At 35.1% G+C, this 14,333-nt stretch overlaps 4 protein-coding genes across 9 annotated transcripts in view; 2 read left to right on the plus strand and 2 right to left on the minus strand.

Annotated features, from left to right (window-relative positions):
- Window positions 1-1,810: 1,810 nt before the first annotated feature.
- On the minus strand, window positions 1,811-3,741 carry LOC125854523 (uncharacterized). Its single transcript, XM_049534102.1, has 2 exons — window positions 2,531-3,741; window positions 1,811-2,415 (listed from the first exon to the last, which is right to left on the minus strand). The coding sequence occupies exons 1-2, from the start codon at window positions 3,554-3,556 to the stop codon at window positions 2,014-2,016; spliced, it is 1,428 nt and encodes a 475-aa protein (XP_049390059.1). The 5' UTR covers window positions 3,557-3,741; the 3' UTR covers window positions 1,811-2,013.
- An 809-nt stretch (window positions 3,742-4,550) lies between these two features.
- LOC125855622 (40S ribosomal protein S21-like) lies at window positions 4,551-6,570 on the plus strand. Of its 2 annotated transcripts, XR_007445509.1 has the most exons (5): window positions 4,551-4,609; window positions 5,363-5,456; window positions 5,568-5,700; window positions 6,278-6,396; window positions 6,433-6,570. XR_007445509.1 is itself a non-coding variant. In XM_049535367.1 (4 exons), the coding sequence occupies exons 2-4, from the start codon at window positions 5,407-5,409 to the stop codon at window positions 6,341-6,343; spliced, it is 249 nt and encodes an 82-aa protein (XP_049391324.1). In that variant the 5' UTR covers window positions 4,551-4,609; window positions 5,363-5,406; the 3' UTR covers window positions 6,344-6,570. The 2 variants fall into 2 exon arrangements, 1 of the variants encoding a protein (XP_049391324.1); XM_049535367.1 differs by having other exon boundaries at window positions 6,278-6,570.
- A 1,078-nt stretch (window positions 6,571-7,648) lies between these two features.
- Window positions 7,649-14,333, plus strand: part of LOC125855623 (40S ribosomal protein S21-like) — an 8,677-nt gene continuing 1,992 nt past the window's right edge. The window contains exons 1-4 of one of the 5 annotated variants that reach the window (XM_049535370.1): window positions 7,649-7,802; window positions 8,283-8,377; window positions 8,466-8,598; window positions 9,168-9,295. In XM_049535370.1, coding sequence (XP_049391327.1) covers window positions 8,328-8,377; window positions 8,466-8,598; window positions 9,168-9,233 — 249 coding nt within the window. In that variant the 5' untranslated portion in view covers window positions 7,649-7,802; window positions 8,283-8,327 and the 3' untranslated portion in view covers window positions 9,234-9,295. Of the gene's footprint in view, window positions 7,803-8,076; window positions 8,196-8,282; window positions 8,378-8,465; window positions 8,599-9,167; window positions 9,296-14,333 lie in introns of those variants that run through there. The other 4 variants (XM_049535368.1, XM_049535371.1, XM_049535369.1 and 1 more) reach the window with 4 other exon arrangements.
- Window positions 9,907-10,920, minus strand: LOC125855621 (proline-rich receptor-like protein kinase PERK2). The gene has a single exon (XM_049535366.1). It carries the CDS (start codon window positions 10,918-10,920, stop codon window positions 9,907-9,909), a length of 1,014 nt encoding a protein of 337 aa, XP_049391323.1.

A 14,333-nucleotide genomic window follows, 5' to 3' on the forward strand; every position in this document is an offset into this window, starting at 1 on the left:
GACCAATAATCTTAAGACTAAATCCCACATTTTGTGGTCTAAATCAACCTGGCTTAATTTTTTTTACTGATTTCTTTATTTGGGCTTATCATCGAGGTGATTATGTCTTCTACCTCTACAGACTACATTGATGTTATACAACTTTTCATTTGTCATAGTCCACTGCCAATCTAGTCTTATTGGACCCATATTAATACTGAAGAGCTGCAAATGGTACCAAAAGACATGGATAGTGCCTTAATTCTTCTCTGTCCCCATTTCAATATGGATCCAATGTACGCCTAAGTCCCTAACTGTTACACTCCCAATGTTGAGGTATTAACAAGGAGGACTTCCTGGTTTGATCTTATTTGAAGAAGAAAGTGAGAGAATCTAACCATTCTGATTGTCATCACATATTCGATATAGAACAAAGACTGGCATCTATCTACCTTATACTCTCCGTATCTAGAACTGGCACAGCAGCATAAGTGTGTTAGTTGCAATCTTAGACTGAATTTTCAAACAGGACTAAAGTTTTGTATTTCTAATTGAACATTGCCTTGAGTGTAAGTTATGTAGGAGTCCTAGAATATTTTTATACGATATGTTCCTTATAGGTGTGCATCTTCTCGAATGTCTCATTTACTGGCCTACCTGTTATATCATCTTTGTCAGGTTTCAGATTCCTATCCCAAATTACCTTTTTGCTAGTACAACTTGTAAATAGTTCATGTTGCAGGTAGCACAAGAAATCAAGTCAGAAGCAAGGTTTCAGAATGGTTTTATTAACCAACTGGTATGCCATGAATTTGTTCTCCTTTTTTCCAAGTATGTTTGACATTCTTTTAGACCTTATTAGTCACTTCTCTATATAATTCATGTACCTTAACAAATAAGATTTTGTATGTTAGAGCTTTCTCCCTCTATAATTGTTTGGAATTTCAATTGTTATTATTGTAAATTTTTTCGAAATGCAGTGTACTCGTAACCTTCTTTTTCCTTTCCATCGATGCTACCATGCCAACTTGCTTGAATGCTTTGCTGCTCTATGCTATTCGTATGGGTTTTATGGTGCTTTAACAGATACGTCCTTGCCAGATCTCCATGAATACATCAACTGACCATTATCAACCTAAACCTGATTGCATTTTTTCTTTCCTCTGTTCTTTAGTGTGCAGGGCGACGGAAATTTGTCAACTAACTGTATATATTCAACTGATTTTAAATTTGAATGATGTTCTAGCAAACTTCTAACATTTTAGACTGCTTCAAGTTATTAGAGCCATTAAACTTTCCTATAGAGTTAGTGTGGCGGTGTTTATAAACGTGTTGATTGATCGGTCTATCTGAGATTCTCATGGTGTATACTTATTTTGTTGATTATGGAAATCATTCTTACTTGCAAGTTAAATGACTTTCCTATTTCGTTAACAATTTACACTTTTTCCGTTATCACTGCAAATGACATTGATCAAAGCTGAACTCGGGTTAAAAAAACACGAGATAATTGAACAGGAGAATCATCGAGAAAGAAAACCAAACCATGTGATGCATGTGGTTCTTTTTTCACTATTTTGCTTCTTTGTGATCTATACTTGTTGTCCACGTTTTCACAGAGATTAGGGCAATCCTATCTTCCTGTACTGTTTTGTTGTTTTCTGATGCAAGCTTTAATGACGATGAGAGGAACACACAATAGGCATCATAAAAATGCTAAGCAGTGGTTGATTTTTAGTGATTGGGGGCATCAAGGATGCAATTGTAGAAACTCGGAATATTAGTCTAATGTAAATTCTCTTAATGAGGTTGCTATTAGTTTATCCTTTTTTCATTATAATACTTGCTATATGACAATGATTACTGTGTGTATCTAAGAATAAAGTGATTATTGTGCAATGGAGATTGTTCAATATTTCATTTCTTAAAACAGGAGCCTGTTTTGCTAATGATGTCTGGCAAAACAGTTTATGCATTTGATTGTAACTCTTATAAACTCTACTACTAAAGGTTCTACTCAATACATGAACAAGGCTAGCAAACACATGCTTTTGAATCATGTTGTTGCTTGTTTGCTTGATATGCAGAGGCTTGCTCCTGCTTCATTAGCCTTACTTGATCGATGACTCTTCTAGCCCATTCGGCAAAATAGGTCTCGTTGTGTCCAACCATGCCATCTTTATGAAAAGAAAAACACTGCCACTGATCTTGGGGGGATGGACACTCCTCGCCTATTGGATCCCACCATGCACCCTGATGTTTCATCCCAGATTGATTCGCCATCCAGTGGTAAGCATATTGGCCTGAGCCAGCATACTCTAACCATCCTTTTGGGTAGAATTCCATCACACTGCTCTCACGGTCCATGAAGAGCATATTCGTTAACTGTGCTCCACACGGAGATGCAACAATGTCAGTGTTGGTCAGCACTTTCACCTGATAAAGGACATAAGTGTTATTTCAGTGCTTGCAGATGGATTTTTTTTGGTAGCTTTCGAAATTTTCTGAAGTGACAACTGAGTACTGATGGAAGAAAGGGGAAAATGTGTACCTGGTCGCAGAAAGATAGATCGTCTGACTGGACTACGTGCAGAATGCAGCCTTCAACTCGGGCACATTCCTTTGAAAATATATCAGTCACAACAGTTGCATTCTTGAATGACCGGGAACCTCTTCTCATCAGGAGAGTAAGTCTTATAATTGGAAATCCTCTTTCATTAATCTCTCTACCTTTGCCTGCAGGATTAATGCCACAGTAACTCCTAGCCTTGCAACGCAACAAGTTGAACGTCTTCAGCTTATTCTCCTGTCCCATTTGACTAATCTCATGCCTCATCACAACTGCTTTCTCAAAACAGTAAGGTACATTATCTCCTCTATCAAATCTTTCCACCTTAACTTCACCAAAATTCGTTTGCATAAGTTGTTGAATCCATGATCCCATTCTTGATCTCAGTTCTCCCCAATGGAATAGCACCCATCTTTCTGGCTTCAAACATTCATTTTTCATTGACCATCTAACAAAAGGAGCCACTGCACATAACCCATGCCACAAATTTGTGTGATCATAATATGTATACGATACAAATGTTAGTCCTTCCAATAGAATAGCAGAGTCTGGAAGACTTTCTCGCCATGCCAAAGCATATGAATTCTTCGTTCCATCCTTCATATCCCGTCCCTTAAAGCAAAGAAGCCGTCCTTTAGATGCCTTAGAAGGGAAATACAAGTATTCTGCTTCATTTTCCTCGCGTGTATCGTTCAAAGAGCTCATAAACCAAGTGTGTCCTGTTGTAGCTGTTTCTCTAAATCTAGAGTCTTGGAGTGGGAGGAAAGTGACAGAATGTTTGAGTTTTGCAGTCATCATTTCAATGACATTAGAGTAATTCTCTTGGAAAAGAGAAGCTCGTCGAGTTTGGGACCTTGCTGATAAGGAGAAATCAAAAGGGGATGAATACTGGATATGGAAAAGGATGACAACTAGAAACAAGGTGAAAAAGGAGATAGTGATGAATTTGATTGTTAACAATTTGTTCTTGTTTCGAGTGCACGATTTGAGATGATGTTCCATTTTCATTGAGTTAGAAGCATCAAAATACTATTTCTCTGGTTTTGAGGAGCAAATTAAGTGTCAAGATTGAAAGTTAAATCTTATATTATATAACCAGCTGACATTAAACATAGGTAGTAATGAGGGATTCCTTGTCAATAGTTTCCAGGTTTACAGATGTATGATCAGTTAATATTTTAGTTTAAACAAGTGTATAAGGTCAGAGTTGGAGCCATGTTTTGCGTTAGCTTTGTTGTTTTTTGGTACGTTTTTTCTAGTTTTGTCAACCTTCCATTAAATTCTTCACAGCCAAAAAAATATTTTATACACTTTCTGCTGCATTCACCTTCCATGGCACCTGTCAAGATCTCAAATTTCACAAGTTTCGGGGTGGAACCCTATTCGATAATCTGTGTACAGCAAAATAATATACTCACCATGAAAAGTCTCATATTGTGTAGCATCTATTTGATGTAATGATATCCTTACTTCTTTTTTCCTTTCTCATTTTATCTTTATTTAATAATCATATTTCAATATTTACCCAATCTTTTTATATTAGCTTACCTCATACTCTTTTTTTTTTATATAAATTTATCTTTTAAATTATTGATATGTGATATTATGAAACAATATCTGGCAACCTCCAAACAAAGTGTTAAGGAGTTATGAGTTAGAGGATGTTTGGATTGACTTAAAAATTGGTTGAACCTATTTTTATTTTTAGAAAGTGTTTGATAAGGTTAAAAATAACTTGAAATAAATTTAAAATGACTTAAAATAAGTAAAAACACAAAAGCAAATCTCTCATACTTTTTATTTTTAGACTTAAGAGTCATTTAAGTTTAAGTCAATCCAAAAGGACTCTTACAACCTACCAGAAATTCTTCACGGGTCTTTCTTAATTGAGTCGGGTCGGGTGGGTCAAAGGATCGGTTTTCGTAATTGTGCCAAAGAACTAGGGTCATTTAAGTCAATCCGCGCTGGTTTAGGGTTTTTGCTATAATAAACCTTTTAGCCGCAGCGCCGTTCGTCTTCTCCAAGCACATCCGTTGGTGTCGTCGTCAGTCTGTCTTCGAGGTACAAAGCACAGCACATGTTTCTTCTCCTTTGTATGATGCCAATTTTATAGTGTATATCGGATTTCTCTCTTTCTTTTGGATACATAATGCATTATTCATGTTCGTGTAATCAAGCTTTGGGCTGGAATTGAAAATTCTATTTCCTGTATAGCATAATTGATTTATCACCATAGAAGGCGCTGTAACTTAATGCCATCTTTTGTTTGAAGCACTAACTACATGTGTTCCTATTTGTATCCTTTTCTGATTGTGGTTAAGAGTAGTTTGCTTTGCATTGTTTATCTTCACTTTGCTGCATTTCTACTCAACCATCCTGGATGGGCACAATTGGATTTTTTTTTTACGAATTTGAAATTTTGTTTGTTAAAATAAATGACAGAATTCTGATTTCATCCCAATATGTGATCATTAAACCCTACATGTTTCAATTATTCAGATTTTAAAAAAACATTGTTATCTTTGTATACACACTTTCACAACCAGTACTTGGGTGTATTGATCTCCTAATCTCAATGACTTGAACTTTTGAAGTATATTAATATTTCATTTGATTCAAACTTTTGTATAATGTGAAGCTGAATGGTCGAATTTTAATTAGTTTTACCTTTATGGATGACTTTGCGTCAGAATACTTCTGTATTATAATCTATTGTGGAAGTGTGAGCCTACTAGCGCAGGTTTGCTTACCTATGAAAGAAGAGACTCTTTTGTTAGTGACTTGCACTTTAACTTGCTTTCTTTTTAAATTTAGGTGTTTTCCCCTTCTAAATCTATTTGTGTAAAGCCATTGTCAAGATGCAGAACGACGAGGGACAAAACATGGACCTTTACATCCCTAGGAAGTGGTATGTTTTTCTTACTTCCCAACACTTTTGACTAGATTCAGCTGCCCCGCTTCATCTACTTAATGAAGATGTTAGGTTGTCCTAGATTATTAATGTACTATTTGGATGCAGCTCTGCCACTAATAGGCTGATAACTTCCAAGGATCATGCATCTGTCCAGCTCAATGTTGGCCATTTGGATGAGTCTGGCCGATACACTGGCCAGTTCACCACTTATGCTCTCTGTGGATTTATTCGCGCCCAGGTAACTTCCTTGTTACCTTTGAATATCATGGTAGAGGAATTTGACCTTCGGATTGTTCTGAGTCATGCCAAATTTGTTTCTGTGTCTTTCGAATTACTTGTTTTCTAAGAGTGAACAATTCATTGTGCCTCCCGGGTCTTAAAATGCATAACATATCTTTGTATGTGTGGGGAAATGGTTGCTGTTTACATGGCTCACTAACCTGAGATGTGACTACCTCTCATGCGAATATATCTTGCACAATTACTGGCGGTACATCTTTGGCTGGTTTTCTTGTCCCATTCTTCTTTCTGCAAAACTGAAACTGAAAATTGATCATCATAACTAGCTTTGGTATACTTTTAAAGTATTATTAACTCTTTGTTTATATTGCAGGCTGACATTTTGCTAGATTATTATTATTCCTTGTCAAAATCTTTTTACAGAAAGAGAGATTCTTCTTTTTTAGATCTATTATTATATGGGTCTTCTTTGCTGGAATATTATCTTAGAATCTTGTTATGGTGATTTATGTTGTTTGCTTTTGACATTCATCATTTGTCTGCTACTGCAAATGACTTGAAAACACTTTTTGCAGGGAGACGCCGATAGTGCTCTTGATAGGCTCTGGCAGAAGAAAAAGGCTGAAGTTGGACAACAATGAGAGTTTTCTATTTGCTGTTGCCATTCTTGAAAAATGAGAGTTTTCTATTTGCTGTTACCATTCTTGAAAAATGAGAGTTTTCTATTTAGTATTGTATTACCAGCAGTTCTTTGTTGGTGTTAGTGGCTGTTCTGTTTTATGTTTAAAGTTCATTATCAGACAAATGGAACTTGCTTGTTACTATTTTAGTGCATTAACTTGATTTTCTACCGTTAAAGAGAACTTTTGGAGATAGCAAATATGTGCTGTTGTTTTAATGAATTGGCCTTGTTCGTGAGCCATTTCTTTCGGTTGCTATTTACTTGGCACTAAACTTGTAGGTACCAAGTTATTACTCAGAGATGAAACGTTCTCTTATATGCTTTACCTATTGGTGTTGCAGCAAATTGCAGATATTTTGCTCTCAACTAAATAAAATTCTCTTCTTTACTACTTTGCACTCTATATTTTTCCTCATTCATCAACAAATACCCTCCCCACCAGCACATGGTAAAGTGTGCTTTTAGAGCCTTCCTGATGCTAAATTCATGTCTTCTGCTCTTGTATTTGCACCTTATATGTAGTTTTGAACATGTGATGCAGATAGGACTTCATATGTGCATGTCTTCGTCCCTTGGATAAAGAAAAGGATCTTCCTGTCTGTCTTAATCCTTTGTCCTTGAAGGAGCTATTTGTCAAATTTTTATGAAAGTCAAGCACGAATTGGAGGGATTTTATGGTAAATAGAGACGTTTGTATGTGGGTGTTAATGGTGAATATGCTCGTTGAACTACGCAAAATGATTCAAATCTACTTTTGAACATGTAATAGTTGATGGTAAGTATTCGATAAAAAACAACTGTGAATCTGACGTACTTTTAACAGCATGGATAAAGTTGATCCCCAGCTTTGTAACAAAAGGTAAATTTAGACTAGACTTATTTCAAGTAGTTCAAAACCAAATTTGAACCCTTGCCTTGCTGTCTAATATGACCCCCATGAAATTTCAGATTTATATTCTAAATGTAGGTATTTGATTAAAAAAATATTGAATGTATATCTCCATTTGAGCCATATCACAGGTGTTAATGTAAAATATTTTGTTTTATTGTAATTTACCCAGTGTTTGAATAAGTTTATTATCACATTTTGGCTCATCTCTATATGTTTAATAAATATCCAAAATTCTTATAAAAACCACAATCAAGCAAAAGAAATTAGTCACTCTCAACCTACCATTATCAACTTAATAAGCATTTTTAATTTGATCAAAATATTTACTCTAAATGTATAAATTCCTCAACATTTCATCCATCATATGTGGGATTGGTCAAGGATCGGGTTCTGTAGTTGCACAAAATAGCTAGGGTTATTTCAGTCAATCCGTGCTGATTTAGGGCTTTTACGTACCAAATTTTAACCAGCAGTGGTGCTCGCTCACATTCTTCGGCCCCGTCTCTGTCTGTCTTCCAACTTGCAGGTACAATCTCGTTCTCGTCTCCTGTATTGTTTCTGTAATAATTTGGATTATTGATGTACGATTCATGTTCATGTAATCAAGTGCAATTGAAATTTGTATTTCCTGTATGGCGTTAATTGATTTAGCACCACAAAGATGCTGTATCTCAATTACATGTGTGACTATTTGGATCCATTCAACTTTTTGATTGTGTTAAAGTAGCATGCTGTTTTTTGCATTTTTGAGTAGGATTTAGTCTCCAATCAAGTATAAACGTTTGAAATCTCTCGATATTTCCTTTGATTCAAACTTGTATCATGTGGAGGTTGATGCTCCAAGTGTAATTAGTTTTACTTTTGTGGTGGATGCCTTTGAAAATGTCCAATTACTTCACGATTACACAATTAGTATCAGGTAGGCTTTCTCTACACATGAAAACAGTATGTTGTTTTGTTTTGTTAACGACATGCCTTTTAATTTGCTTTCCCTTTTAAATCCCAGGAGCTTTCCACTTCTAAAGTCTATTAGCGTAAAGCCATAATCAAGATGCAGAACGACGAGGGACAAAACATGGACCTTTACATCCCGAGGAAGTGGTATGTATTTCTTTCTTCCTAGTAAAACTTTGGATTAGAAGATGTATATTAGGTTTTCATGGATAATTAACATACTATTTGGATGCAGCTCTGCCACTAACAGGCTGATCACTTCCAAGGATCATGCATCTGTTCAGCTCAACGTTGGCCATTTAGATGAGTCTGGCCGATACACTGGCCAGTTCACCACTTATGCACTATGTGGATTTATTCGTGCCCAGGTAAGTGCTTTTTTGTTACTTCTGAATATCACGTTAAAGGAAATTTTCCTTCTGATTGTTCTGAGTCATTCTAACAGCTCTTTTTCTGTGCCTTTGGAATTACATGAGTGTTCTAAGAGTTAACTATTTATTGTGCCTTGTGTACTTTAAAAATGCTCGACTTATCTTTGTATGTGGAGCAAAATAGTTGCCATTTACATGGCTCACTAGCCTGAGGTGTCAGTTCCTATCATGCCACTACATTTGTTTTTCTCATCTCTTTTTTTTTTTTTTTGGGAAACAGATAATTGAGCATTTCTAACATGTTTTGGTACACTTTAATAACAGTAATTAACTCTTTTGCTTATATTGGTTGCTGTCGTTCAGCTAACTCTATCATCCCTTGTTCAAAATTTGTTACAGAAAGATATGATTCTTTCACTTATATTTTTGGAGCTACAATTCGGGCATACATGATTCTTCTTTTCTGGAATTATTATCTTATGATCTTTCTGTGGTGGTTTATCTCGATTCCTTTTGACATTCGTCATTTGTGTGCTATAGCAATTGACTTGTCAAAACCTTTGCAGGGAGATGCCGATAGTGCTCTTGATAGGCTCTGGCAAAAGAAAAAAGCTGAAGTTGGACAACAATGAGAGTTTTCTATTTGCTTTTATTTATGCTGAAAGTGTATACACTACCTTTCTCTTTCTCTCTTCGATCCTCTTTCCAGTTTCTCCCCATGCAACCTTCGTCTTTTCATTTCCTGGAACTGAGCATACTGTGAGCTATTTGTTTCTAAACTTTCGTGAGATTGAACATGGACTGTAGGCATAAAAATCTTATTATTTTTCTCACTGCATAGTTTAGTTTATTTTTGCCTCTTAAAAGTTGCACTTCTCAAGTCCATCCAGAGCTTGCGTTGTGCTTCTGTGGCACATCCTTGATAGTTTTCAAGACCAAATAAAAGAGTTGCAGATTTCTCGTCTCCAGGAGAATGTAGTGTCATATACAAACATAAAATATTCAATCATTATGTGCAGAAGACATCGATGATCTTATAAAATTCCTTGCAAAATGCCAAACGTCGTGTTTAAATGAACCAGAGAATTAATCTAAGTTCAAATACCATAAATCCCCTGTTTTTCTTCTTCTTTGCCATATTAAATTAGTTATCAGTTAAGATCATGGGATAGAATAACATGAAAAATTAACACAAATAACAATAACATTTTATTAGAAGAAATGGCGTACAAGATACAAATATTAACAATCAAATAATACTGAAGTTGTAGCTTTATGTATCGGCATTATTGATAAATGTATATATCAACAAGAAGCTGCTGCTGGAACCATGATACGCTTCTTTTTCTTCTTATAAAAGCAAAAGAGAGCAATAGCAAATGCTATGAAGAAAAAACCCCCGATTGATACACCTACTGCGATAATTGTAGTGTGTTTTCCGCCTCCCCCTGAAGGTGGGGCAACATCAATACTATGACTTGATGGTGGAGGAGGAAAGGTACTTGAAGGAAAAGTTGGTGTGGGAAGTGGTGTTAATGCTGAAGGAGGTGGACTTAGTTTTGAATAGGCGGTCGATGGAGAGGGTGTTGGAACTTTACCACCATCTGGTGATGAAGGTGCTAACCTTGGTGATTGTGAGTTTTTTGGTGGCATAGAATATGATGGTACTCCTGGAGAAGAAGTTGGAGATTGCGAGGCATGTGATGGTGAAGAAGTTGGTGAGGGTGGAATCTTGGAACTGTTGGGTGGTGAACTCGGAGTTTGTGGAGGTGAAATGGGACTTTTGGAAGAGTTCGGTGGTGAACTCGGAGCTTGTGGAGGTGAAATGGGACTTTTGGAAGAGTTTGGTGGTGAACTTGGAGTTTGTGGGGGTGAAAGAGGACTTTTGGAAGAGTTTGGTGGTGAACTCGGAATTTGTGGAGGTGAAATAGGACTTCTAGAAGAGTTTGGTGTTGAACTCGGAGTTTGTGGAGGTGAAGTAGGACTTTTGGACGAGTTTGGTGGTGAACTCGGAAATTGTGGAGGTGAAATAGGACTTCTAGAAGAGTTTGGTGGTGAACTCGGAGTTTGTGGTGGTGAAGGAGGAGCATTGGTTGATCCAGGATTTGAACTTGATGAAGGAGGCAAAGGAAATAGTGGTGGTGTGGGTGGGTTTGAAGGTGACATATTATTACCACCTCCGGGAGGTGTTAAATTTGGAGGTGGGGTTATAGGAACTGCCACCGTCGGAGGTGGCGGTTTCGGATTATTCAACGGCATAGTAGGTGGAGGCGGAGAGTAATATGTATAAGCCATTGCAATGCGCTTATGAGATAACATTTTTTTTTTCTTCCAACAGTGCTTAATGTTTATAGCTTAATTTTATGGGCAGAGGTACGTATGTCCAATATGTGACTATATATAGTGTGCTATATTTATGTATCATATTTCGTTTGTAAAAGTTTCGAACTTCAATAAAAATGAAGTTAATCAACGTATTAATGTTTGTCCTAATTTATTGTTTAGAGTTTATCAAGTCTAAAATAATTGATAGTATGACTTGCTTTGACATAGTTTTTGCTAATAAACGTAGGGTTGGTGTAATAATGATCATGGAGCAAAGCAAAGCCGCCTCAAAACAGTAATAATATGCTCGTGCCGCAATTTAAAAGCACAAACTCATTGTCCACATGTCTCTTTCTTTATAATCATAGAGCCGACACAATTAATTAGATTTATAATTAAATATTTATAGATATTCAGTGATTTTTGTATATATATATATATATATATATATAAAAGCTTTTTTATTGGTTCACTCCTTAACCAATAAAAAAGCTTATATTTTGGCTGGTAAACAAATCTAACAGACAATTTTTTTTAAATATAACGCAACTGAGTTGGTCCATGTGCCACATATTCTCCGATAAGGAAATCCAAGTTGTATTGTTTTACTCCTCTTTTATTTTCGGTTGATAATTTGTGCTACCTAGATTGAAAAAAATAGATAATTGTTCCCTATTAATCATTCCTCAAGAAAAATGGACAAAAGAATAGTAGTTTGGAATCTCAATAATAGACAAAGCCTTGACAAATTATAGTTAAACGTTTTAAATTTAATAAATACATTCTAAATTGTAAATAGTTTGGGTGAAGAATCTTTCATTTCTGTCTAGGAGTCCAACTTGAGCAAGTTTGTCTGCCGCCATAAAGTATTATAACTTCTCTATAGCAATGATGAATTCGACGATTGATAAATAAAATCATTTTTTTGTCTTGAGCATAAAAAAAAATTAATTGTGACAATTTTCTAACTCTTGAGAAGTTCAATAATTTTGAAAAAAGATGTTCAGAAGCATATATTTACATCACATGAGAAATTGTTAAAAAAAAAAAGTGACTTTATACTACATGTTAACTTCATATATTGGGACATTACATACTAATGTATTTATTATGCAAATTGATGGCGTTCATCAGTCAACAACTTTGAGGAAAATAAACAAGGCAATTCACTCAAACATTAAAGATCACTATCAAAATGGGAAGTAAAGACAACTGCATTTTGATAATAATAAGAATGACGATGTGTTCCTTCACAAACTGTTAAAAAAGAAGAGAAAAGGTGAAGGTACAAAATGCAACGTAAAGACACCAGAGAAATATTAAGTGAAGGAAAAGGACAGATACGTTTCCTGTAATCCTCAAGATAAAATTTCTCTTTTTTTTGCTTAATTCTTCTATTGTTGGAAGAACATTGAAGCATATCATCAAAGGGGAGTTAACACCACAACCATGCACTTAGCAAGTTACAAATGGACCACTATTAGAAACTGATTTAATTTTGATATGATAAAATTATTGCAGAAAAGGCAGCACCAGGCTATCATACAACTAATGGCACAAGTAATACACCGACAAAAAATTACATTTTGTGTTTTTACCAAAAAGAAATCTTTCTTTCCACTCACAAACTCGACAATAATCAGCATATACTAAGAGAAAAGGCATCACTTTCAGCCTTATTCGAACTCACTCAATGATAATACATCACACGAAATATTTTAAAATGTAAGAAGAAGAAGAGTAGAAGATTAAAAAAAAATTGTGGTTGAAAAAAATGAGAGGAAACCCCTCTACAAAGGGTGGTATGAACAAGTATTTTTTGTGAATTATCGGAAAAGTCATGACATTTTGAGTAGTTACAACCCTTTGGAAAAGTCACAACTTATTGAAAAAGTGACAATTCTTTGGAAAAGTCACAACTCATCGAAAAATCACAATCCTTCGAAAAAAGTCACAAGAAAGGTCACAACTCATCGAAAAAGTCACAACCTAAGTTAGAGATATTATAGTAATTTAACATTCAAGTTAGGAGTTCATGCTTTTAAGGTAACTAGTTTTTCGACACGTGCGTTGCACGTGATTATCAATTTAGAAAATTTAAGCGAAGATTTAAATAATAAGCTTTGCACAAAATAATATTGCCGATTCTTTTGTGAATGTTCAATATAGATCATCATATATATCTCTTATTCACACGAACCCATGAAGACGGTCAATGCAAATTTTTATTAGGTAAATGCAATAATGTATATATTTATTTCAATTTGATGAGGTTCAATCATTTAATTAGTCGTATCTCAAATTAAAAAAATTGTGGTTGAAAAATGAGAGGAAACCTCTCTATTTATAGTAAAAAAAGGGTAGTATGAGCAAACGTTTTTTGTGTCTTATCTGAAAAGTCATGACCTTTCCATGAAGTCACAACCCATTGGAAAAGTCACAACTTATTAAAAAAGTCACAATTATTTAGAAAAGTCACAATTCTTTGGAAAAGTCACAACTCATCGAAAAATCACAACCCTTTGAAAAAAGTCACAACTTATTAGAAAAATCACAACTCATCGAAAAAGTCACAACCTAAGTTAGGGATATATGAATTTATACCACAATAACAATTAAACTAATAAAAGCTTCAACTGGCGTTATTATAAGTCATATAAACTTTTATTTGTTGAAAATACTGAAATATTAAGAAATAGTAAATCAATAAAACAAAAAAGCAATGTTTATATAATAATAATTATTTTGAACCAAACTTCCGGACAATCTAAATCACATAAGTATCATTGATAAATAAAGTCATTCTCTTGTCTTGGGCATTAGGAAAATAAATCGTGACAATTCTCTAACTCTTGAAAAGTTGAATAATTATGAAAAAGGATATTCAGAAGCATATATCTACAATAAAAATTAAACTAATACAAACTTCAATTGGTAAGGATATTTAAATATCATCCCCTGATAAATCATCGTTTCGGCCTTCCTTCTATTAACTCCAACACTAGGGCATACATATAATTGGACGAAATTCTGCTTCTTTAGTGATCTTTTAGCACTTGTTTAGTCCATAGATCTAGAGTTTAATTAAGTCCTAATTACCTTAAGTTTACACAATTAATGGTACATTGTATAATAATAAGAAAATAGATTGTCCCACATCGACAAAGAAAGATTGATATTTCCTATTTATAAGTAATTAGAAAAGAACACTATTTGCCGAGCTTCATAATGTGGGCTTGTAACTTGAGTGAGGCCATTAATATGGTGGAATGTTGGGCTGATCCAGAAGGTTGGACTTCGTGGGCTATATTCTCTGGCCTGCCCTATCCAAGCATTATAGTTGGGCCATAGAGCCCAAGAGAATGCATGGGCCGCTTAGCTCCTACAGTGGGGGGGGGGGGGGGGGG

The sequence above is a fragment of the Solanum stenotomum genome, chromosome 2, assembly GCF_019186545.1.
Source record: "Solanum stenotomum isolate F172 chromosome 2, ASM1918654v1, whole genome shotgun sequence".
Taxonomy (NCBI): domain Eukaryota; kingdom Viridiplantae; phylum Streptophyta; class Magnoliopsida; order Solanales; family Solanaceae; genus Solanum; species Solanum stenotomum.

Excerpts from the sequence above, each read along its gene's own strand:
- LOC125854523 (XM_049534102.1), bottom strand. The coding sequence starts at position 3,556 with ATGAAAATGGAACATCATCTCAAATCGTGCACTCGAAACAAGAACAAA. Across the intron at positions 2,416-2,530 it reads ATCTATCTTTCTGCGACCAG|GTGAAAGTGCTGACCAACAC; the intron begins GTACACATTTTC and ends GTCCTTTATCAG.
- LOC125855622 (XM_049535367.1), top strand. The coding sequence starts at position 5,407 with ATGCAGAACGACGAGGGACAAAACATGGACCTTTACATCCCTAGGAAG. Across the intron at positions 5,457-5,567 it reads CTTTACATCCCTAGGAAGTG|CTCTGCCACTAATAGGCTGA; the intron begins GTATGTTTTTCT and ends ATTTGGATGCAG. Across the intron at positions 5,701-6,277 it reads GTGGATTTATTCGCGCCCAG|GGAGACGCCGATAGTGCTCT; the intron begins GTAACTTCCTTG and ends CACTTTTTGCAG.
- LOC125855621 (XM_049535366.1), bottom strand. The coding sequence starts at position 10,920 with ATGTTATCTCATAAGCGCATTGCAATGGCTTATACATATTACTCTCCG.